The sequence below is a fragment of the Heterocephalus glaber genome, unplaced genomic scaffold (genome assembly GCF_053883595.1).
Source record: "Heterocephalus glaber isolate CG9 unplaced genomic scaffold, H.glaber_assembly_v1.0 deba00000594, whole genome shotgun sequence".
Lineage (NCBI taxonomy): Eukaryota > Metazoa > Chordata > Mammalia > Rodentia > Bathyergidae > Heterocephalus > Heterocephalus glaber.
This window is the reverse complement of record NW_028258151.1, coordinates 1,728,987-1,753,024: the sequence shown is the minus strand read 5'-3', so window position 1 is coordinate 1,753,024 and position 24,038 is coordinate 1,728,987. Positions and strand designations below refer to the sequence as shown.

Here is a 24,038-nt window from a genome sequence, read left to right as displayed (position 1 = left end):
AAAAATCAGTAGAACACATGAATATAAAATACATATAAGGAAAAGGAGAAAGTAAACTAGAGTGTAACTCTTCCACTAACATTTCAAAATTTATTAGTTGCTTAATGGTGTGACTGTGTAGTTTACAAATGTCTATGCACCATATTAATTAAAAGATTGTAAAACATGTCAGCAAATTGGCTAAAGTTATTGAAGTTTTTTGCTGCAGTTATCATTGTGGAAGAAATTGTTATATTAATAAAAAATGGGTAAAACATGGAAAAAAAATGTGATGTTTTCAGTAAATGATATGATAGTTGGGTGTCCATGTGGGAAAAAAATTATATTAAGTTCACTTTCGAGTGCATTAAAGACTTAAATGTGAAAGCCAAACTATGAAATATAGTTAAAAACTTACAGAAATATTACAGTGTTAGTACAGAGTACTTCTAATTACCATTTTGGAACATTTGTTTTATTGGTCCTTTTTGTGTAGAAATACACACATAAATACATACAAATGTACTTTTATCTCCTGAACTATCTGTTAGAGACATAATATTCTTTTGTCTACAAATACTTAAGCATGTATTTCCTGAAAAACGCAGACATTCTATCACATAACTCTTAGCAACTGTAGAAAATTTTATATTGATATGACACTGACATCTAATATGACTCATTTAAATTTTCCAGTTGTAATCAGGTCTTAGATCACTTTTTCCCCATTTCCAGGATCAGATTCAGGATCTCACATTGTGTTTAATTTTAATATCCCTTTAGACACATTTAATTGAGAATAGTTCCTTATCTTTTCTTTGTATTTCAAAATTGACTTTTTTAGAGAGTATTAACCAGTAGTTGTTCAAACGATCCCTCAGTTTGGATTTGTATTATATGATGATTATATTAAGATGACACAGTATTAGTGGGGATATTATATTTTATTTATTTTTAATTTATATTAATAAATTATATTTTTCTAATATTTTCTTTTATCTGTTCTGTCCAAATATTTTAATTTGTTGATGTCAAATATAGAGGAATGAAAATTAAAGTGAATTTTTAAATTCCAAAAAAATGTATTACAGTAAAAGACACATTACCCCTCATTATTCTCCCCCTCACTTCAAACATATTTATTTCATCTTTTTTTGCCACTTTCTGAAGCAGTTCTGGAAGTCCTCTTTTGTGAATGTCTTTACGAGTGATCAAAAATATGATGAATGCTACTGCCTTGAACACAAAGGAAAATTCAGAAAAAAATTAAATGTGTCCACATCCAATTTATTCATCAGATCTGATACCAGTGAACTTCTGCCTCTTCCCCAAAGTCAAACTGACCATGAAATGTAAATGTTTGAATCAGTTCAGGACATCATGGCAGCCATGACAGCCCAACTAAAGATACTTGTAATTGATAGTATCTGTCCTGTTTCCTTCTCAATGAGACACAGTACCCAACATCTGAAACTTAAAGCAGGTGAGGTTTATTTTGCCTCACAGTTCAAAGTTGGCTGACTCCAGGGTAGAAAGACATGCCAGATAGATGTAGAGGAGGAAAGCTGCTCATGGCATAGCAACCAGGAAACAGAGGAGGAAGGAGCTGAGGAAGGAGCTAAGGAAGGAGGTACTGATAGTATAGAGGCAACTTCATAGCATAATATTCTATGAGGATGAAGTTTTCCTGCCTGGAGTAGAAACAGGAAGGTAAATTGAATACTGTAGTCAGAAAGCAGCTAGAGAACAGGACTTTGAGAAGAAGGGACAAAGAAAGGAAGCCAAGACAAAAATCAGATTTGTGGAAATTAAAATGGCAAAGATAAACTTGTACCTAGAGCTTCCCTTTATCTCACCCTATTCAGAATACCAAAATAGCACTTGTTTTAACTTGTAAAGGAGTGAAGAATGGGTAATTGAGGTACTATGAGAAAATGCCCTTATGTTACTTTAACAGGATAATAAGCCTTGCCCTACCATCTAGTGTATCACAAAACTGGGAGAGATATATCATGTATTCTGGCTCCCATTTATGTAGTTCACTGGGAACTTTACTCAGAAAGTGTCTTGGGTACTCTTAAAATGCATCACTAAGTGTACAGGAATCAAAGCAGTCTAAATGTCATTCAGGGTACAGGAACAGATTTGGCTACAGTAAAATATATAGGTTGTCTGATAATGCATTCAGAAGCAGCACAGCTGAGCTACATCATAAAAATAAACCTCCAGGATAAAAATCTCTCCTTACTGCTGTGAAAGCAAATAGTGAAGCAAAAAGACTACAAAGGGACCTGTAAGTCAATACTTGCAAAGACAGTTTAATTTTAATATTAGTTCAACTTTGTATTTGATATCAAGATTCAGAATGTGCAGGTTTTCAGATTCTTGGCAAGTTAAATCATCTAATATTGTTGAGGTCTATAGTCATCTGCCCTATACATTAACATTAGCACATAGAGATTATTGTACATTGAGTAGTCCTCAGTTGCCTGTGTTAATGAAATGATCAAGTGAACTAACTTATAAAAAGCAAAAAGTTTTTGAAATTATACTGAATTCTGTATGTATCAAGAACCGTAAAGAATCCAAGATTTTACCCTGCTTCTAAGCTAGCATGCCTTAGTCTTCCACACATTGATTCATGGATACTGGCAAAAGGCATGAGTGCTCAGGATCAGAAACAAAGCATCTCAGTACCCACAGTAACAACAACAGCCAGAATATTACTTTGGATGCTTCTTCAACCCTCAGTTTCCACACACCAGTCCAGAGAAGGTTGAATTACAGGAGAGAAATTATAGTTTGGGATTCCACATAGTTTATAATGTATGATAAACTGATTTGTCGTTTGCTCCAAAAAGAATCTTTATCTACCAAGACTAAGTAAACCTGCCCCTTGCTTCAAAGGCAGACATATCCATGTCTTCTCAGACTTTTTCCAGTACAAGAATCCAGTCAGTGCTCTTGCTCCTATGGCTTGGAGAAATGCAGCAGATCCATGGAGAGCTGTCTCAGCAGTATTTATGTTTTACAGAACATGCTTTCACCTCAATTTATCCATCAGTAATTTTATTCATCTTTGTTGTTAGTGCTTCCAAAGATGCCTCTTTTTGTTTAATGTTTCCCATTATAATATCACCCATGCTATATTTAATGCTGATTGTAACTTGTGCCAGGTATAATGTCCATTATTAAGGAGATTAATGTATTAGTTACACATTTGGAGAACCAGACTTTTTTGCTTTGTGGTAACCTTATAGACTTTTATTCTGGCCTGAACAAACTCTTGAAAGGGCTAATGGAGTCAAAGTAACAATTGATTTGGCATTATTTAACAGATCTATTACTCATCAACTTGTATAAGTCTCTAGTTCTGTCATACCAAATGTTTATACGTAATGATGCTCAAGCCAAATATATAGGATTGCTGAAATGCCCAGTTAAATTTGCATTTCACATCAAGCAAAGAATTTATCTGTAAAACATTTTTTGTATAAATGAAGTATGCCTGAAAACACAGTTTCTTGATCATGAAGCAAATTAATTTTGAGCTTATTCTTGTGTAGAAATAGCCTGTTGTAAGCATATGGTCTTATTTAATAAGTGGTTTTGTGGTTCTGACCTACAGCAAAGAAATCCAGGTGTATATGATGATTCTACTATTCAGTCACGTAATATTGTACCATATGGCTTATTTAAACTCTTTGTATTAATGTGCCTTTTCTTGATCTATAAAGTGAAAATCTCTTACAAGATATTTCATAAAATATTTCAAACTATAATTATCAGGATGAGAGTTTTTATAAAAGTCTTCATTGAACATGATATGAAAATTACTCTGCCCTGTTTTGCCATCTGTTTTATTCAGTTGTACCCTTCTTTGCTCTTCTAAGTTTATCCTCTTTTTTTTCTTTGAGTACTCTCACCTTATAGTTGCCTCTTTGGCTTTTTGAGACAGGGTCTCATAAGCTGGCTTTGAACCCACTGGTTTTTTTTGGTTTTTTGTTTGGTTTTTTTGATTTTTGTTTTTTGGTACCGGGGATCGAACTCGGGCCCTTGCACTTGCAAGGCAGGTGGCAGAACCACTGAGCTAAATCCCCGGCCCTGAACTCACTGTTTAGCCCAAATTGACCTCAAACTGACAGCAACGCTCCTGCCCCAGCCTCCCAGTTTTTGGGATTACAGGCATGAGCCACTATGCCTAGTTATAGTTGCCTATTTATATTTATTTTAGTTCATAGCAGTAATTTTGTTATTCCCCTTTCATTGAAATCCTGATTGTTTCAGAACCATTGATCATAAACCCAAGAATTCATCTAAATTAGGAGGAGGAAAAGTTGTTTTTTCTTTGTAACTGGTTGAGTATAGAATACATTATCATGCTCTTGAAGAAGAAAAGTTTTGGTATTTCTTTTTCCCATAAAATCCTCACAGAAGGACCATAATAATTTATTTACATATCTTTACTCAACAAACATATACGAAGTATGATTGAAAGACACAGTGAATGTTTAAATTTAAGAATTTTTTACAGACACATTGCTGTTTGCCAGAGACCCCTTATAGTCAGGTTCCAGTACCCACCTACCCAATGTGTGATGCAGGCCTGAGAAAAAGAATACACTAGGAGACAGAACTAGGAGAGAGAAAGTGGGGTGCCAGGATGACCAATGCTGGTGCAACCAGTAAAGGCGCTGGACAGTCCCAGGCACTGACCTTTATTGGCAATCAATTGGGGTAAAGGCAATGTTTGGTTTCTTTGGAAATTAATGTAAACAGCTCATAAAGGACAAGACAAAGCATTCTCAAATTAGGAACAGAATAGACAAGATACATGATTGTAATTGGAACAGTGACCTTCTAGTTGGAAGGTTTTAGTTGTGGGAACGGAATTTGGGTGCGAGTTACTCTGACCTCAGCACATGGCCTTCAGCCAGACTCACTTCTCAAAACAAGCCAGTTGTGGGGTTAACTCTTCACAGCCTGCTTTGGGCATAATCAGTATTATAGTCATCTGCAGCTGTTAATCCCTCAAAGTACTCCTCCTTGCTTCAAACACACTTATCCCATCATTCTTGGCACTTTCTGAAGCAGTTCTGGAAGTCCTCTTTCATGAGTGTCTTTAGCTGTCTTGTTGTGGCTCTATATTTTGATCACCCCTTGTAGGTACCAGGTATTAGCTGCCAAGGCTAATTGCTTTACAAGTGTTAGCTAATTTAAATCATCCCCCCTAAAAAGCCATGAAGTAAACATTGTATCATTCCCACTTTGCAAAAGAAATAGTAAATTTAGAAGGTGAAATGACTTGGCCAAAGATCCATGGCTGGTGAGTGGTGGGAACCTGATGCTTCCACGTTCCATCTGTTTCCCATGCATTTGCAGAAAATCAAAATCAAGAAAATTCAGACTTAATTTGCAGCAAAATGTAGAGAACTGGAGGACATTATTCACATGTTTACTCTTATATGTGGAAGTTAAAAAAAAAGTGAATGTAAGATAGTGATTACTTGAGAGTGAGGAGGGGGATAAAAGAAGGCTGGATTTGATTAGTGTATGCACACTGTATGCAGATGTAGAAATAGCACAGTGATCTCCTTTAATAGATACAGATAATACAAGTGTATTAAAAATAAAATCCTTTGCACTGCAAATAAAAAATAAAGGGACTAGAGGTATGTCTCAGTAATAGAGCTCTTGCCTACCATGATTGAGGTCCTGGATCCAATCCCCAGCACAGCAAAAATTAAAATTAAAAATAGATGAAAGTTGGAGCCAGAAAAAAAAGTGAATCAAGAGATCCAATAAAATAGAATTCCAAGGGGCCGGGAACTTAGCTCAGTGGTGCTATTACCTGCCTTGCAAGTGCAAGGTTCTGAGTCCGATCCCTGGTACCCCCCCCCAAAAAATCTACCTAATAAATTATCAACCTCAGTATGTACAATTCAATGGCATTTAGTCTATTCACAATGTGGTAGAGCCGTTACATACCTTTATCAAGTTCCAGGACATTTTCATCATTCTAGTTAACCAGTCGCTCCTAGTTCCCCCTTCCCTCATCTTCTTTCAGCAGTTAGACTCATGTTATCCCTGTGGGATTTGCTGAGATTCCTAGAGCTACCATATGATATTTTTACCAATATGGAGGAAATGTTCAACTTTTATATCCTCAGATTATTTTTCTGCTCCATTTCTTTCTTCTTTTTCTCTGATACTTTCATTTTACATAATGTACCATTTGATACTCTTGTTTTTAATCAGTTTTTCTGTATGTTCTTCAGTCTGAATAATTTGTCATTTTTATCTTCACATTCATGATTTCTTTTCTGTAATGTCTAATCTTTTGAGCTCAACTAATAAAATTTTATTTTAGATATTATACTGTGCATTTCTAAAATTTTTATTTGGTTTTCTTTTTTTGTAACACTTGTTACATTTTTCTGCTGAGATTCCCTATCTGCTCATTCATCATGCCCATCTTTAGGCCACTAGGCAATTTATTCTCACTGTTTAAGTACTTGGCTGGAGTTCTGATTTCCCATCCAGTATGTAGGAGACTTGAAAGTCATCACCCCATCTAACAGTAAGAAAAGAACAGACAAACTGAAAATTAGTGGCTTTCCGTGGATCTAACACAGAAAGGTATCATAGGCAAAGTGCCATCCCAGAGTTGGAGATTCAGATGCCTAGGAGAGCTAGAGTAGGAAAAATGAAACTGTAAGTGATGGATTTCTAGAGATTTGGTGTGAACAGACTTGAATTTAAAACTCCGGGGTAGGAGTATTGAGGTGATCCTTGTACTTTTGTGAGTTTTACTTCCAAAAGCCCTATCAAGTTATCACAGTGAAAATGAAGGGAAATCTCCTCTTGCTTCTAGTTGGGGATGGGAGAAATGTATCCATTTGAAATGCACCCGTAACATTCTGTCCTTAGCATGTCTCCATAGAAACTGTCTTACCAGAGCCTGACTGACCTGAAGGAAAGGAAATAGCCAACTGCTCTCTCTAGCCTTCCATGTGGGAGAAGGAAAGTACTCAACTTATATGCTAATAGGGAATCGCACATTAAAATAAGACACCACTGTACATCCAAAAGAATCGTTGAAATCTAAAACACTGATAAAAAAAAAATTTAAAAACAGAAACATGGACCACACCAGATGTTGGCAAGAGGTGAAACAACATTCTCATTCACTGCTGATATGAATGCAGAATGAGATTGCCACTGTGGAAGACAATTTCACGGTTTCTTACAAACTGAATATACTCACCATACCATCCACCTGTCATGCTTTTTAGTATTTACTCAGCTGAGTTCAAAACTTAGGTCCAAGACAAAACCTGCACATGGTTGTTTGTAACAGCCATTTTCAAACTTTTTACTAAAATTTGGAAGCATCTGAGATATCCTTCGATAGGTGATTAATTAAACAAACTTGCACACCCATGCAATAGAATGTTATTTAGTGATAAGAAGAAATGATTAAGCCATAACGAGACATGGAGAGACCTTGAAAGCCTATTATCTGAAATAAGTCAGTCTGAAAGACTGCCTGTGCTATGATTCCAACTTTATAACATTCTAGAAAAAAGGAAAACTGTGGTAACAGTAAAGATATCAGTGGGTGCCAGAGGTTTAGAGGGATGAAAGGAAGGAATGAAGAGGTGGGGGAGAGGTTACTTGAAAGTTGTCCATTGCTTTCTGATTATTAATTTCTGTAAACCCTAAAACTGCTCTAAAAAAATAAAGTAGAAAAAAATAGAGACCAGCATGGTAGTGCATGCTTGTGATCCCAGCTACTGAAAAGGCTGAGGCAGGAGGGTTACAAGTTCCAGGCCAGAGCAACTTCGCAAGACCTTGTCTCAAAGTGCTAGGGATGTAGCTCAGTAGTAGAGCACTTGCCTAGGACTTGTGAGGTCCTGGGTTCCATCTCCAGGATACACACACACACACACACACACACACACACACACACTACTATTCTAACACCTGAATCATTTTGGTATCATTTCTACTTCCTAATTTTGAATTATGATTTCCTGTTTCTTTGCATATCTGATACATGTTCTTCGATGCTTAAAATAGTTTCTTTGTGTTTTTATTCAGTTTTGTTTTGTTTTGTTTTTTGAGACAGGTCTCACTGTGTTGCCCAGGCTAGTCTCAAGCTCCTGAGCCCAAATGATCTTCCTGCTTCCGCCTCGAAAGTAGCGAGGACTATAGGCATCTTCCACTGCACTTGGCTTTGATCCAGTTTTATATCTGTTTTCATAAAAAGAGCAATATGTCAGTTTCTTTGCCATGGAGTAATAATAAGTTAAAATAGAAATTTTCAACCATGGCTGTTTGTTAGAATCACCTGGGGAACTTTAAAATTACCAGTGCTGATATGAGGTCAAAGCTTCATAATTTTTCTTACTGTTTCTAAGTAATTAACAAAATTGGACTGTTCTAAATTAAAGGCCATTCTGAAAGAGTGGAAACTGAAACTTGGCCTTTCCTCTTTGGATACCAGTTGCATCTACCTGTGGAAAGAATGCTTTTGAAATTTGTGCTTAAGAGCTGCCAAGGGGGCCAGGAATTTAGCTCAGTGGTTCTGGTGCCTGCCTCACAAGCACAAGGTCCCGAGTTCGATCCCTGATACCAAAAAAAAAAGAGCTGCCATGTAGATTAGCAGGACCTAGGTTGTAATGTATAGCCACTGTTTTCCAGGGAGGAGGCTAGTGGATCAGTGAATTCTTACTAACTTTCACAGAGATTTAAAAATTATAAAATGTTATTTTCAACAGTGTGGATGCAATTTATGCCCTAGAAGAAGGAAAGAGTTATAACGAAATAGTATAGCCATTTTTCCCATTTATAGAACCTCTGGAATATTACCTGTTCAAAACATGGAAGTTTGCATGCTTAAGAAGTTATACTCATCCCTAAAACTATTTGATCTGATATTCTTTCAGTACAACTGAAATATAAATGTAATAAAGTAGAAATTTTTTTTTTTTTTGGTACTGGTGATCGAACTCAGGTCCTTGCGCTTGCGAGGCAGGCGGTGGAACCACTGAGCTAAATCCCCGGCCCAAAGCAGAATTTCTTTCTGAGAATGTACTGGTTGTATATAGTGCTTCTTATTTTAAATTTGCAGGGCAGGGTTTAGGCAGACTTCCGGTTTTACTGTAGTTATAAGCATTAAAAATATATTACTGATTTTGTGTGTAAATATACAGAACATCCAGGATTTTAATCTTCATTAGATTAATTTTTTAAATGTGCCTTGTTTGTTAGTAAGACATCTTGAAACTTTTTAGGTTCGCAGATTTTCTGAGGCATTCTTTTGTTTTGAACATCCAAGAGAAGCCGCCATTGCATATCAAGAACTTCAGTGAGTAACGTTAATATAAAATTAAACTTACTTTTACATATGACATCTCAGATTTTATTAGTGCCACAGTATGCAGTATTTAAAATAGAAAAAATTGAGGGAATTCAGGGTTCAGAATCTCCTTTTTAGTCAAATTGGGTTTAATCTTACGAATTGTTTCACGAAGGCCCCTTGCTTTACACAAAGAAACATAATGTACTTGCGACCCTGCACTGGAAGATTGGAAAGACATGAAGGAACTCTGAGTAGATGGAAATGTTCTGTGTCACGTGTTCATTTGTCAGAAACATACAGCTAGGATTTATATCTTTCAATGCATATAAACTGTTTTCAAAATAAACAAATACCTATAAACAATAGTGTAGGGCTAGGTAGTAAATGTTGAGGTATAGATAAAACAAGAAAGGCATATGTTAATTATTCAGACTGGGTAATAAGTACATGGAGGTTTTTTTAGTATTATTTTGTTTATTTTTATTTGTTTGAAATTTTCCATAAGAAACAGGGTTGTTTTAAAAACTATTTTGTATTGGAAAGTTATCTACCTTGTTTTAAATAGCTATTAATTTTGTCAATAATGCATTAAGTAAAGAAGCCACAGTGGAACAAACATACATACTTTTTTCCCAGTGTTATCAAATAATTTGGGCATTTAGTATTTCTCATATATATATTTACAGCAAATTTGGAAGCTCAGGCAGTAAGTGTAAATATTCACCTTGAAATAACATAAGGAAATATAGGGGAACATAGAAATTAAATAATCTGTCAGCATAATTTTATGTCAATAATTTATCGTCAAGTGATAATTTTCATTTTACTGGTTTTTATCTCTGACTAAAAAATTCTTTGATAAGAAGGTGATATCTTGAAGAAAGATGATAGGAATATTGGGGTAAGAGATGGGGGACAGCAAAGTAGAGTTGGATGTAATTTTTTATTATAATCTGACTTATGAAATATTTTTCAGTGCTCAGAGTCATCTGCAGATGTGCACCGCTATCAAAAATACTTCCTTCTGCAGTTCTCTCCCACCCCTGCCTATTGAATGTAGTGAATTAGATGGAGATCTCAATTCATTACCTATAATCTTTGAAGATAGGTATTTAGATTCAGTTATTGAAGGTAAGTATAATCTAAGATATATAAGCTGCACATATCATTTTCTGTGTATTCTAATATACATAAAATCACTCCCTAGTGTCAATTTTTCCCCTCCAATTTTATTTATTTTTGAAGATATTAGAAAGTTATAGTTAGAAGAAATAATCTTAATCATATGAGTTCTTGTACTTGTTTTAAACCTGAATCTTTTTTTCTTTGGATAAAAGAATTAGATGCACCCTGGATGGGAATTCAGAATCTTCAGAAGTCAGAGTCCAATAGAATGGATAAATATGAGACTGAAGAAAGCTCCGTAGCAGGACTTTCTAGCCCAGAGTTGAAGATCAGACCTGCTGGTGCCTCCAATATTTGGTATACAGAAGGTGAAAAGCAGCTGACAAAACCTCTAAAAGGAAAGGATGAAGAATCAATTAAATCCAAGGTTAAGGTTACTAAGCTCATGAAAACAATGAAACCAGAAAACCCCAAGAAATTAATAAAACAGAACTCTAAAAATTCTGTGGTTTTAGTAAGCTACAAATGTTTGAAAAGCACAGCATCAGATGACCTCACTAAATGCTTTGAAGGTAATCCTTCACATAGTCAGAAGGAAGGTCTGGATCCCACAATATGTGGATATAATTTTGACCCAAAGACCTACATCAGACAGACAAGTAAAAAGGAAGCTAGCTATTTGCCAACTAATACAGAGGGAACTGAACAAAAGTCTCCAGATATTGAAAATACACAGCCAAACCAGTTTGATCCTTTGAACTCTGACAACCTAAATCTTTGTGCAAATTTGTCCATTTCAGGTAAAGTTGATATCTCCCAGGACGATAGTGAAATCACACACGTGGATCACTATCTGGCACCCAGAAGTTCATCAGACGATTGCCATGATCATCAGACAGCTCCATCTTCAGGAGTTAGAACAATTGAAGTTAAGCCCAATAATAAAGATCCTTTCAGTGAAGAGAAGATAACTGTTAAAATGGAACCATGGGCTGAGCTTCGACAAGATGAAATGTTTGTGGACAGTTTACTATCCACCTTTGAGTCCTTAGCCTGTCATGGTAAATCTAAATCTATAGAAACAACACTTGAAAAGGAAGCTTTGCAAGAAGCAAAGTGTCGTTCTATTTGTGAATCATTAGTAAAATTAAGAAGTAATCTACCTGCTCCTTCTACAAAAGAATATCATGTTGTAGTAAGTGGAGATACAATTAAGTTACCAGACACTAATGCCACATATGCCTCATCTAGATTTTCAGATTCAGGTGTCGAAAGCGAACCAAGTTCTTTTGCAACACATCCAAACCTTGATATAGTCTTGGAAACCACACAAGGACAAGGTCCTTACAATAATGAAAGATTATTTCCTCAGCTTTTGATGAAACCTGATGGTAATGTAAAATTTTCATTAGGAAGCCATTGCACTGAGAGTACCAGTGCTTTAAGTGAAATACAGTCATCTTTGACATCTATAAACTCTCTACCTTCTGATGATGAACTGTCACCTGATGAAAATTCTAAGAAATCTGTTGTGCCCGAATGCCATCTAAGCGATAGCAAAACTGTATTAAATCTAGGAACAATTGATTTGCCAAAATATGGTGAGACTAAGAAGTCAAGCAGTATTTTGCAACAGCAGAGTGTTATATTTTCAGAGCATTTGGACAGTGGAACTTTAGCAATCCATTCCTTAAATTCAAGCACTAAAGACCCTTTACAATTTGTTTTTTCAGATAAAAATACTTTCAGTGATGTGGAAAGCATTTGCAGCTCCAAACCTAACTTGGACACTACACGTAAAGGTTCCCAGAGTCCTGATAAATCTACTAACTCTGCAGGAACAGCAATGTTAAATTCAAAACTGATTTGTTTCGGCACTCCTTGTGTTGTTTCAGGTTCTGTTTCTACTAATGCAGAAGTTAGTGAAGATAGAACTGTGGAAAAAAAAAATAGTGATGCATCACATCTCAAACAGATATATTCAGAAGTCCCTACAGTTGAAAGTGAAACTCAGCTGGACACAAGTGACCCTTTTTCAGCCAGTACGGATGTGGTAAAGCAAGGGCTTGTGGAAAATTACTTTGGTTCTCAGAGCATTACAGATATTTCTGACACATGTGATGTTAGCTACAGCAGTTCAGTTAGCCCTCAGAAGGAAATTTACAAAAAGGAAATTAGTAATCTTCAGCAAGAACAGGGTAAAGAGGATGTGGAGGAAGAACAGGATCAACAAATGGTTCAAAATGGGTATTATGAAGAAACAGATTGTCCAGCTTTGGATGGAACAATAAATGCCCACTACACCAGCAGAGATGCACTAGCAGAAGAAAGGCTTACAAAATCAGAGAAAATAAAGAGTGACTATTTGAGGGATGGTATAAATATGCCTACTGTTTGTACTTCCGGGTGTTTGTCCTTCCCATCTGCACCACGAGAGTCTCCTTGTAGTATGAAATATTCTTCTAAAAGTAAATTTGATGCCATTACAAAACAGCCAAGCAGCATTTCTTACAACTTTACTTCTTCAGTTTCCTGGTATGAGAATTCGCCAAAACCTCAGATACAAGCGTAAGTAATGAAGCTCAATAGTATATGCCACTAAATATATATAGCACATCAGAAATAGTGCTGAAGGGCTGAATATGTATTTTGTTCTCTAGTTTCTGTAGTAGAAAAAGTGCACCTTTGATTATCTAAAATGAGTGCATTATACCTTTTGATGGACACACCTGTAGTTTCCAAATGATTGTCCCATTCTGTAGGCTAAATATTCCTTATATAATGTACCATTGGTAATTTTATTAGCATGGAATAATTGAAGTTAAACAAACCCCTTTTTCATCAGTATTTCATTTCTCCTCCATTAACTCCCAGAAAAAAAAAAGCTAGGTTTCATAAGTATATTTAAGAAATAAGGACAATAATAAGTAAATGAATAACACGTTATATAGAAATCACTTAAACCTACCAGACATGTATTACCACAGCTAAGTTAGTGGCTTTGAGAATTGAGATTCCATAGACCAGTAAAATAGCCAGAAAAATTAGAAAATGAAATAGGTTTACTAGTATGCACTGGTTCTCAAAATATTCTACTGCTACACCCCAGATGGAATCATAATCTCTGGGGTACATGAAGTCTCGGCCTGTGTACAGTAGACATTCTCAATTCACAGATTATTCTGATGTATACATAAACTGAAGATCTCTAGACCCTAAGCTAGAAACCAGTGAGAGAACAATACAAAATGCCAACAGACCAAAGATTATGCTACCTGCTAAGTACCTCACACTTTCTGAATTGTCAGAGAGCAAAGGTTTATGTCTTCATCTAGTGCAGTGATGGCGAACCTTTTAGAGCTTTTAATGATATAAACAGCTCACTGTGGCACATGTGCCATAGGTTCACCACCATTGACCTAGTATATCTTACACACTTTAGTTTCTTTACCTTCTTTGAGTTACACTTTTTATTGATCAAAATTGTGTAGTGTTAGTAGTTAATCATTTGATCTTTGCAGTCCTGAAGCTGGTTAGAATTGTCAGTCATTCCAAATGAGTATGTTACCAATTACATTTAGTCAGATATCCCTTTTGGTTCTGCTCCTTCTTATTGGCAATTTTAGAGAAAAATTCAAATAACCTAAGCTAGTAAATAACCACCATTCTCACCATTACATTTTGGTTAAAATGGAAAAAAAAGAAGATCTGATTACATGATAAACTTCAGATTTTCTTTTTCTAATACCTCCCTAGATTTTGTATACATACAATATTAAATACTACAGAAAACATAACCACTGCTAATATGATTCGATTTCAAGTTTAAAAGAATATTTTAAGTGATTTCAGGCTTAATGTTTTTATTATATTTGATTAGAATTTATAGTAAAAATGGCAAAGAAAATTATCCTCTGATCTTAAATCATTTTGGCTATACCACATATTTTTCTGATTTCCAAACCGAAGATTGCTGTTTCTTCCTCTGCTTTTCTCTGAATTCAAGAAGTTGTCTTTTTGGTTCCAGAGCTGAGTGTGATCCTTCATAAAGAGTATCTTTATAATATTTTACTTTAGCTTTCTTCAGGCAAAAGAAGAACTGAAGCAACTCAAACTCCCCGGGTTCATGTACAGTGATGTCCCTCTGCTGGCGTCCTCAGTGCCATATTTCAGCATGGAAGAAGAGGCTGTGTCTGAGGGTGGGGTGCATCTCATCGTCTGTGTGCACGGCTTAGACGGTAGGTGGCATCTGTCGGTGTAAAAGCCACTCATTGTGTTTGCTTTTCCTCATAGAACTCATTTAGTTTTCTTTAATTTTTGAACAAAAAATTTTAATTGTATTATTTAATATTAAATACATTTTAAAGAAGAAATATGCTTAAGTTGCATTTTCTCTTTAAATGACACTCATATGCTAACACTTGTTTATTTTTTTTATTTTTCTGTCTCCTCTTTCATTGTTGGTTTTGTCACCATCACCTCACAGCAATCATTTCATCTCCCTTTAAGTCTTCCTGCTTTTGTTAGCTAGCTGCTTAAACCTTATGAATTATGAAAGTCAATATTCTAAGAAATTAAAGTTGATTATTAAGGTATCCATTAAAGTCTAATTTATTGGTTTTCATACTGTGGCTTTTTGACAGCTATTTTGGTTACTTAGCAGTTTTGGGGGGTTTTTTATTTGTTCTGTTTTGTTTTGTTTAGATATAGAAACTTAGAAAAAGCAAAATATTTCTAGACTAACAGTATTACTCTATTATAATGTGTTTCTGTAACAATTAGCTGGACTTTATGGTTATTAAAATACTAAACAAAGGTCTTTACTACTAAATACTCATGAAATTGAACAGTATTTTTTCAAAAAAAGAAAAGCAGAGACATGTGAAACCTTCAATACTAACCTTTTTTTCCTCCCTAATAAAATTTTCAAAGAATTATCTCCCAAGGAAGATTTCTTGTCACAGTAGAATCTCTGGAAAATTCTTCTTTGAAACTTCCAAGAAACAGATTATTTGTATGTTACATAGTTTGTTCCAGAACAATAGAGAAGAAAAGATAGAACACAGCCCATTCTTAAAGTTACCTAACCTTGATATCACCTGTGGTAACAATATCACACCAATAACCCCTCAAAACAATAGACCAATCTAACACAAATATGTTTAATAAAACGCTACCAAATAGAATCAGTATGTCAAAAGTTACTACAACAAATAAGGCTTCATTCCCAGAATGTAAAGACAATTAAATATTTAAAAAATTTATTAACAATATGTACATCAGCAAATAACTAAGAAACTATTGCTAATACTTAGTATCCATTCCCAATTATGACATCTATGCACCAAACATTAAATCTTAAGTAGAAATAGATTCTGGCTTATTAATGTGTTTAAACATTGTATTTCCGGGCCATGTAAAACTTAATAATGAAATACTAGAGGTGTGCATTTTAAATCAGAACTGAAACAGTTATCTGTCAATGCATGAATCATGTATTTAAAAGATAAATATTGGAAAGGTAATATAAAAACTCATAATGGATAGTAACATGCTTATATTGCTAGTAAACCAAAAGACTAAAAATACACTAATTTTTAAAGACAGTGTTTATATTTATATATCATATCTTTATTATAAACATGTCTGTAGACATCTTTTGAGTTAATAATTATTAAAATAAACTATTTTAGGTATTGAAATATATTTGTATTTCTTCAGTCTGTACCATTACCATCAAAGGAAAGTCAACACATTCAAACTAAAATGTTCTCAAGTTTGGTTAAATGACCATCTATAGTGGCAGTGATAAGAAGTCAGTTACACCCAAGTGATGTGCTGACAGTTTGTAAACAAATATACTCTTAGGTGGAAAAGTGAAAGCATCAGTGTGACCAAAACTTCTTAAGAAGCAAACTGTTAAAAAAAAAACTTGTCTGGCCTACAGAAATTGGTTTTGGCATAAAAATTGAGAACTCTTCATTTCAGAGTTCATTATCTAGTCACAAATATCATGGACCATAAACTTTTCTCTGAAAGCTATAATAATGCACAGTGGTACTCTTTGTACCTTTTGCAGTACTTTATTTTATTCTTTAAACATCATTTTTTAAATTTTCTAGGTAACAGTGCAGATCTCCGATTGGTAAAAACTTACATTGAACTTGGGCTGCCTGGAGGACGAATTGATTTTCTAATGTCTGAGAGAAATCAGGTACAGTATGGCAGTGTTTTCAGTGAAAGCTACCAGTTTTGTACTAGCTTCTACTAAATACTTGTTTGCTACAAAATGCTTGTGGTATTAGAAATCATTTTTCTGAGTTCTATGAAATTTAACATAAGTGTATATATAAAGTATATATGATTTACGTTTTGACTTATGTGTTCCCTTCACATATGAAAGAAACATTGAGAATTTCATGTTTCTGTACAAATATTTAAGCCATTCTAATTAGACTTATGCTTAATATTGGAATTGGGCTACACAACTAAATGAAGCAAGTTTTATATACTGGACATTTTTAACAGTTTTAAATATTGAACATTCTTTCCCTAGAAACATTTTGCTCATTTTAATATAATGAATATTCCATCCATTAACTTCTCTAAGAACCATTGGAATTAAACATATTCTCAATACCTAAATTAAAACAATATTTATTTTCAGTTAGTTTCTCTTGTGATTAAACATTTAAATATGTAATACATCTTTTTTACTTTCATTTAGAATGATACTTTTGCTGATTTTGATAGCATGACTGATCGCCTTTTGGATGAGATAATACAATATATTCAGATATATAGTCTAACGGTTTCAAAAATAAGGTAACTTCTATATTACACAATTTATTTTTATATTCCTGGGAATTAGAGAAACTAAACAATTCATGGTTGTGTTATCCTAACCTGAAATACAGGAAAGTATAGCTTGAATTAATTTAAGAGAAAATAAATTAAAAGATTTTAAGGGAAGACATTATGTGATTTCATTTATATGATATGTCCTAAAAGAACAAGTCTGTAAGAGACAGAAAGTAGGTTAGTGGTTGTACATATTTTACTTGTGCCATGAAAATACTGCTAGTCAAAAACTTGTCCAAAGGTTCCCAACACAGGAATTATAGATGTTTGAGGAGCCAGAAATGCTAATTACCCTGATTTGATCATTACATATTGCTTTGAATTATCACTCTCCCACATAAATACATACAAATATTATGTATGAATTAAATTTTTTTAAATTATTTTTTTCTTAACTCATTCAACTTTGAAATTTAGACCAGAGTATAAGGTAACTTGTCTTTTATGAGTAGAATTTCATTTATAAGTACAAAAACATTTTTTTGAAATAATGACTTAGTCTATGGCCAGACCACCCTGAACCCGCCCAATCTCATCTGAAATAATGACTTAACAAATAAATTTATTTGTGTGCCTCCGGAGGAAAACCTATAATCTAGTCATATTATTATTTGTTTTGTTTTGTTTTGTTTTCCGGTACTGGGGATCAAACTCAGGACCTCGCAGTTGCAAGGCAGGCGCAGTGCCACTGAGCTAAATCCCCGGCCCAGTCATATTATTATTTTTAAAATGTCTTTACATCTCTGCAGTTACAAACTTTGATAAGTAAAAATTTTCTGGTAAATACTTTTTTTCTATAAACATTTAAATTTATAATAGAGATCTTTCTATATTCTCTCATTTTCCTCTTTAAAATGTTAAGTGATACTATTTAAAGTATGAAACTACAATTTTAGAACATACTAGAAAATTTTACATTGTTAGTATTTCATGTCTGTATAGAGTATCAACTTTGATTTTTGTTTTTAAGAGTAATATTATGGGAGAAATGTCTTTTTCCTCTTACAGCTTTATTGGACATTCATTGGGCAATTTAATAATCCGTTCTGTGCTCACGAGGCCGAGGTTTAAGTATTACCTCAGCAGACTCCATACTTTTCTGTCTCTTTCTGGACCTCACCTTGGCACACTCTACAACAGCAGCACCCTTGTTAATACAGGTAAAAGAGTTCATTGTTCTGGGTAAAAAATACGGCATAGGCAAGAAATTTAAGTTAAAATCTAGTATTATTGATATTTATTTTAAAGCCAACTTGTCACATGATTGGAATTTCATGAAACAAAAGATGTACGTAATTTTGTATTTTATTATGTACATGAAATAAGTTGATAAAATTTATTTCAGAAAGTAATCTCATATTGAGGTGCTATTTATCAAAAGTCATAAGACAGCTGGATGCAGTGGCATATACCCGTAATCCCAGCTTCTTGAGAAGCTGAGGCGGGAGGATTACAAGTTTGAGGCCAGCCTGGGCAATTTATCAACATCCTGTCTCACAAATAAAATGGAAAGGACTTGGGAGAAGGTGTAATTGAACATGCCTATAATTCCACTATTATGGTAGCCTTGGGTAGGAGGATCACAAATTCAAGCCCAGCCTGGGAGACTTAACAGTACCCTGTCTCAGAATTTTAAAAAGGGCTGGGGATATAGTTCAGACCAATGGCCTTGGGTTTAATCTTCAGTGCCTCAGAAAGACAAAAAGTGGGGATAGGGAATGCTGGGGATGTAGCCCAGTGTTGGAGTATTTGCCTACCTTGCTGCAGGCTCAGTTCAGTCCCCAGTACTGTAAAACTAAAGTCACGAGAACATTTTACCCTTTTTTCATTAAACTTCAAATATTTTCAGTACATATTTATCTTATAAACTAATCTGTCATTCTATTATTTGAACAGATAAGTATATTTAATATATAGCTATAAAACATTTTATTTAGAATGTTAGCTTTTTATTTTGATTTGGTAAGCAATTAAAGGTTAAGAAAATAATTTGTAAGAAATTAATTAAGAATTTCTAAAGAAATTAAATTGAAAGTTAAGACCCTAATTTTAGTTAGTTGAAATATTCTTATTGAGAAAAATCTAGTAATTGATTTGCCTGGGACTTGCCTTGGTTTATCCCTTAGATTTTTAATAGCTCATTTTTTTTTTTTTTTTTTTTGGTACCGGGGATCGAACTTGGGTCCTTGAGCTTGCACAGCAGGCATTGAAACCACTAAGCTAAATCCCCGGCCCAATAGCTCATATGTTAGTTGATTGGTTGCCATTGTAAATAAAATTAGATTTGTCTCTTTTAAAAAATTTGTTTTTTCTTTTTTCTTTATTTTGAGACACTGCTGTGTAGTTCAGACTGGCCTTGAACTCACTATGTAGCCCAGGCTGGGCTTGAACTTGTGGTGATCCTCCTGCCTCACCCTCCCAAGTGCTAGGATTACAGGCATGCACCACCATGCCCAGCTTTTTTCATTTATTCTTTACACTCTTACTTCTGTTTTCTTTTCTACCTCCCTTTATTGCTGTACCTTACCTATTTCCTTTGTATCTCATTTCAAATTAGTAATTTCAAAGCACAGCCAATTCTATATTTGTAGTTTCAGAAAGAGAATGTGACAAAAGTGAAATCATTAAATGGTATGATATAAAATCAACATGAAAGGGATGTGGTACAGTACTTTGAATTTCTTCACTAACCTTTTTCTCAGATGTACTTACAGCTATCAGATTTAATGAATTAAAGAGGATTTTCCCCCTTTCTTCCTCTTTTGTCCTAATTGTAGAAGCAAAGAATGTGAAATGAATATTCCACAGTCTTGAAAACAAATTCCAAAATGATTGAGGTTTTATTTAATTTCTATAAGAGGAAGATGTGTAATTATGCATTATTGATAATACAAAGATGTATAATTAAAAATGAAACTTAAATTATATTCACCTGCTATTAAAAACATTAACCAATTATTCATTCTAAGAGTTCATCTTTTATATTAGTCTGCTATACCTGAACTGTAATTATCTATAGACTGAACACTCAATGCTTAGGCATCTGGATCTACTCCTGTGTTTGAAGTTCTTCTTCTGTTTCCTTATAAATTAAATGTAGTACATCTATAGGTACACGCTACTCACATTTGTCCTTCATAAGCTATGATCTGTCTCATTACTGAATGTGATAGAAATAGTGAGCTCTTCACTAACCACCATCAACCCATAGTTGACCTATGCATCTTTATTTATGTTTGGATTTGTTATCAGAAAGTGGAAATATTTTGCACATTATTTTTATTGGCCCACAAAATGTAAATTGAAGAGATGTCATTTTTGAAGTGAAATATAGAAATAATAATTTTGGTATATGTTACTGTATATTTCCATTTATACTCATATTATATATAACTCTCTAGGTCTCTGGTTTATGCAGAAATGGAAAAAATCAGGTTCCCTGTTGCAATTGACATGTCGAGATCACTCAGACCCTCGCCAAACATTTTTGTATAAGCTTAGTAATAAAGCAGGTAAGTATCCACTAACAGTTTGGAAAATACGCACATGAAAACTTTTTCTGAATAAACCTTCAGCAAATAAATTGACAAGATATCTTCTGGTGATTAAAAAGTATCATTCTCCTATAATTTCATAGCAGTGAAATAGCAGGCTCAAAACTGAGACTAAGCAGTTGAAAGAATAGTTTTTAAATGTTTTTATGATTGTATTTATCTTTTAGGTGCTGTAGCTACTTTTAAATTATCCTAAAAATGTTATTGTTATTCAATACCAGTTATGTTAGTCTCTATTCTTTAACAAGGCCTTTGCATGTCGTATCCCAGTTCTCAACTCTTAGTAAACTATGTTTTTCTACCTATTTCAAAAATTTCTGATAAATGTCCAAAACCAGACTATTAATAGTTGAGCTTTGGGGCCGGGGATTTAGCTCAGTGGTTTCGTCGCCTGCTGCACAAGCGCAAGGACACGAGTTCGATCCCCGGTACCAAGAAGTTGTTTAGACTCTTCCTCACTCTTCTTCCCATGTCTACTATATTACCAAGTCTAAAAACATTCAGCTTTCTTAGTAACCGAATATTTCTGTTCTTTGGCACTGCCTTAGGTCATCCTTATCACTTTACAGACTATTGCTTTTTCCTCCAAACTGGTTACCTTCCTTCTGTGTCCCCTTCTACCTAATCTCATTTCCTCATTAGGTCAAATGAGCACCCAAAAATTAAATCAGAGAATACCGGGCCTGTTTGAAATCCTTCATGCTGTTTTGTAGTATTCAGGACAAAATTCATATTCCATGTATGAGGGGATCGAGCATGTTATATTGTGAATCCCGCTGGCCTCCTGTTTTCCTTCCTCTTTCCATGCACACCCTTCTGTCTATTACTGCCACCATGGTCTGAAACTCCATACTTCCACCCATGTTTTTTCTGCTCATGTATTTTTTTTTTTTTTTAGTTCTTTTATTTGTACATTTTAGGTATACAATTCGTTTACATTTATCATTGGGTGTTTGTACCTGTACATGATATATCTTGGTTCTCCCCCCCCCCCCTTTACCTGTGCACCCTTCACCCCCTCCGCCCTTCCCTATTTACATAGATTTCATTTCCATTTTTTTTTCTTTTCTCATAGTTTTTCCTTTCCCCTTCCCCTCCCTTCACTCCTTCATCTTTGGACCTTTTTTCCTGTTTCAGATTATCAGTTATTCATTTTAATCATTTTAACCCTTGTTTACACTATCAGTTTCTCACACTAGTGAAACTATTAGGTATTTACACATATGTGTCCTATTTATTTCACTTAAGAGTATGGCTTCGATATGCATCCATTTAGCTATAAATGACTCTAGTTTTTCATTCTTTATGGCTGAGTAGTACTCCAGTTTATAAAAAAACCACATTTTCTTTATCCAGTTTCCAGTTGATGTGCACTTGGGCTGCTTCCAAGCTTTACCTATTACAAACTGTGCCGCTAAGAACATGGGTGCACATATATCACTGTAGTATGATTCTTTTAATTCTTTTGGGAAGATACCCAGCAGGGGAATAGCTGGGTCAAATGGGACCTCTAGCCCTAGTTCTTTGAGGTATCTCCATACTGACTTCCACAGTGATTGCACCAGTCTGCACTCCCACCAGCAATGGAGAAAGGGTTCCTCTCTCCCCACAGCCCCGCCAGCATTTGTTATTTGTTAATTTCTTGATAGCAGCCATTCTTTGTGGGGTGAGGTGGAATCTCAGTGTTGTTTTCATCTGCATCTTCTGTCATGTATTTATCCTTTTTTGAGTTAATGTTCTTCATGTCCTAAAATTAAACTCAAATATCACCTGCTATCAAATGGTTTTCTTGATGTCCTGTGTGATCTACTGTTCCTCTGCTCTCAGCTACCTCATATATACCTTTATATCCCAAACCTGTGTCTCCAGGACTGACCTCAGTAGTGAATTTCAATCCTCATTTGCCTGCTAGATGTCTCTACATAGCAAACTAATCTCTTTCAGGCTGAACATACGATCTTTTGCTAGCTATTCTTTTTTTGGTACGTTTGCAGTGCACAATTTAAAAAAGCTTTATTTGCATTTTTGTCTTCAGTTTTTTTTTTTTCCCCATCCGCTTTCCCTCCCCCTCCATCCCTATTCTTTAAAATGATGCTCTGTCCTCTAAATTACTGGTTTGGAACACCCAAGAGTCATCTTCGATTGTCCCTACTTTGCTTCTGCTGCCCCAAGATTGTTCATATTATCTTTGAATTCCCATAGCACTACATACAAACTTCTTTCATCATACTCATGATACTTTGTCTCATGTCAGTCATTTATATTTCTTAACCTCCTTTTCTTAAATAGGATCTGTTGTGACACCTCTTTCCCATTTCTCCCATACATATTTAATATTTACTGTAGTTCTTCCTAGTAGACATTCAGTATATACCCATTGCATTGATGAGTGAATCAATGGATTATCTTTACATTTTTCAGTATCTAAAGGCAGTTCCGATACCACATACTAAGATAGACAAAATCAGATACAATGTATATATAGTTCTCATGTGAGAAAAGCTTCCTGACACTAGCTAGAACCATTGTGTGTAGCTTAGGATTTATATCACTGCTGACAGGTCGAGAAATAGGGTAAAAGCCAAACTGAACCTAAATGTTCCCTTAGACAAAGCATGTGTTCCATAGGCTCCTGTGGTCCCAGGTCCTGGGGAAGCTGAAGGCAGGAGAATCACCCGAGTCCAGTATTTCCAGACCATCAGTGCAGCACGAACCCGTCTTCAGTGTTCATTTATATATTAATATAATGAAAAATAATAACACACATGTGGCACATTATTACGAGTTAGCTTTTATAACCCTCGGAGATAGGAACACTGCCCAGACTTTGCAGGTGAGGACTCTGAAGCACAAAGAGGTTGAATGGCTTGCCCAAGGTCATAAAGCTAGTAAGTGATTGCTGGTCAAAGCACATCATGGTAAGACAATAGTGTACTGTGTATTTTCTAGAACTTTAGAAGCTACTTCTAATTTCAGTTTTAAATATCAACAAATTTTTATCAATTGATTTTAAAATTTTAATAACAGGTTAAAGGAAGTCTTTTGAACAATGATTTTTTTTCTTCTTTTTGTTTTGTTTTTTGTCTAGCCAATTATAAGAAATAGTTTCTAGGAGGTTGCTAGACTGGCAGAGCAAATACAACATAAAAATA

General features: G+C 34.7%; 1 protein-coding gene across 11 annotated transcripts in view; it reads left to right on the top strand.

Moving 5' to 3' along the window:
- Fam135a (family with sequence similarity 135 member A) overlaps positions 1–24,038 on the top strand; it is a 101,812-nt gene that overhangs the window by 60,291 nt on the left and 17,483 nt on the right. For 7 of the 11 annotated variants that reach the window (XM_021243671.2, XM_004864005.4, XM_004864004.4 and 4 more), the window contains 8 exons: positions 9,279–9,352; positions 10,323–10,477; positions 10,684–13,039; positions 14,549–14,709; positions 16,594–16,685; positions 17,199–17,296; positions 18,341–18,492; positions 20,734–20,844. In XM_021243671.2, coding sequence (XP_021099330.1) covers positions 9,279–9,352; positions 10,323–10,477; positions 10,684–13,039; positions 14,549–14,709; positions 16,594–16,685; positions 17,199–17,296; positions 18,341–18,492; positions 20,734–20,844 — 3,199 coding nt within the window. The remainder of the gene's footprint in view (positions 1–9,278; positions 9,353–10,322; positions 10,478–10,683; positions 13,040–14,548; positions 14,710–16,593; positions 16,686–17,198; positions 17,297–18,340; positions 18,493–20,733; positions 20,845–24,038) is intronic. The other 4 variants (XM_004864007.4, XM_004864006.4, XM_087205141.1 and 1 more) reach the window with 1 other exon arrangement.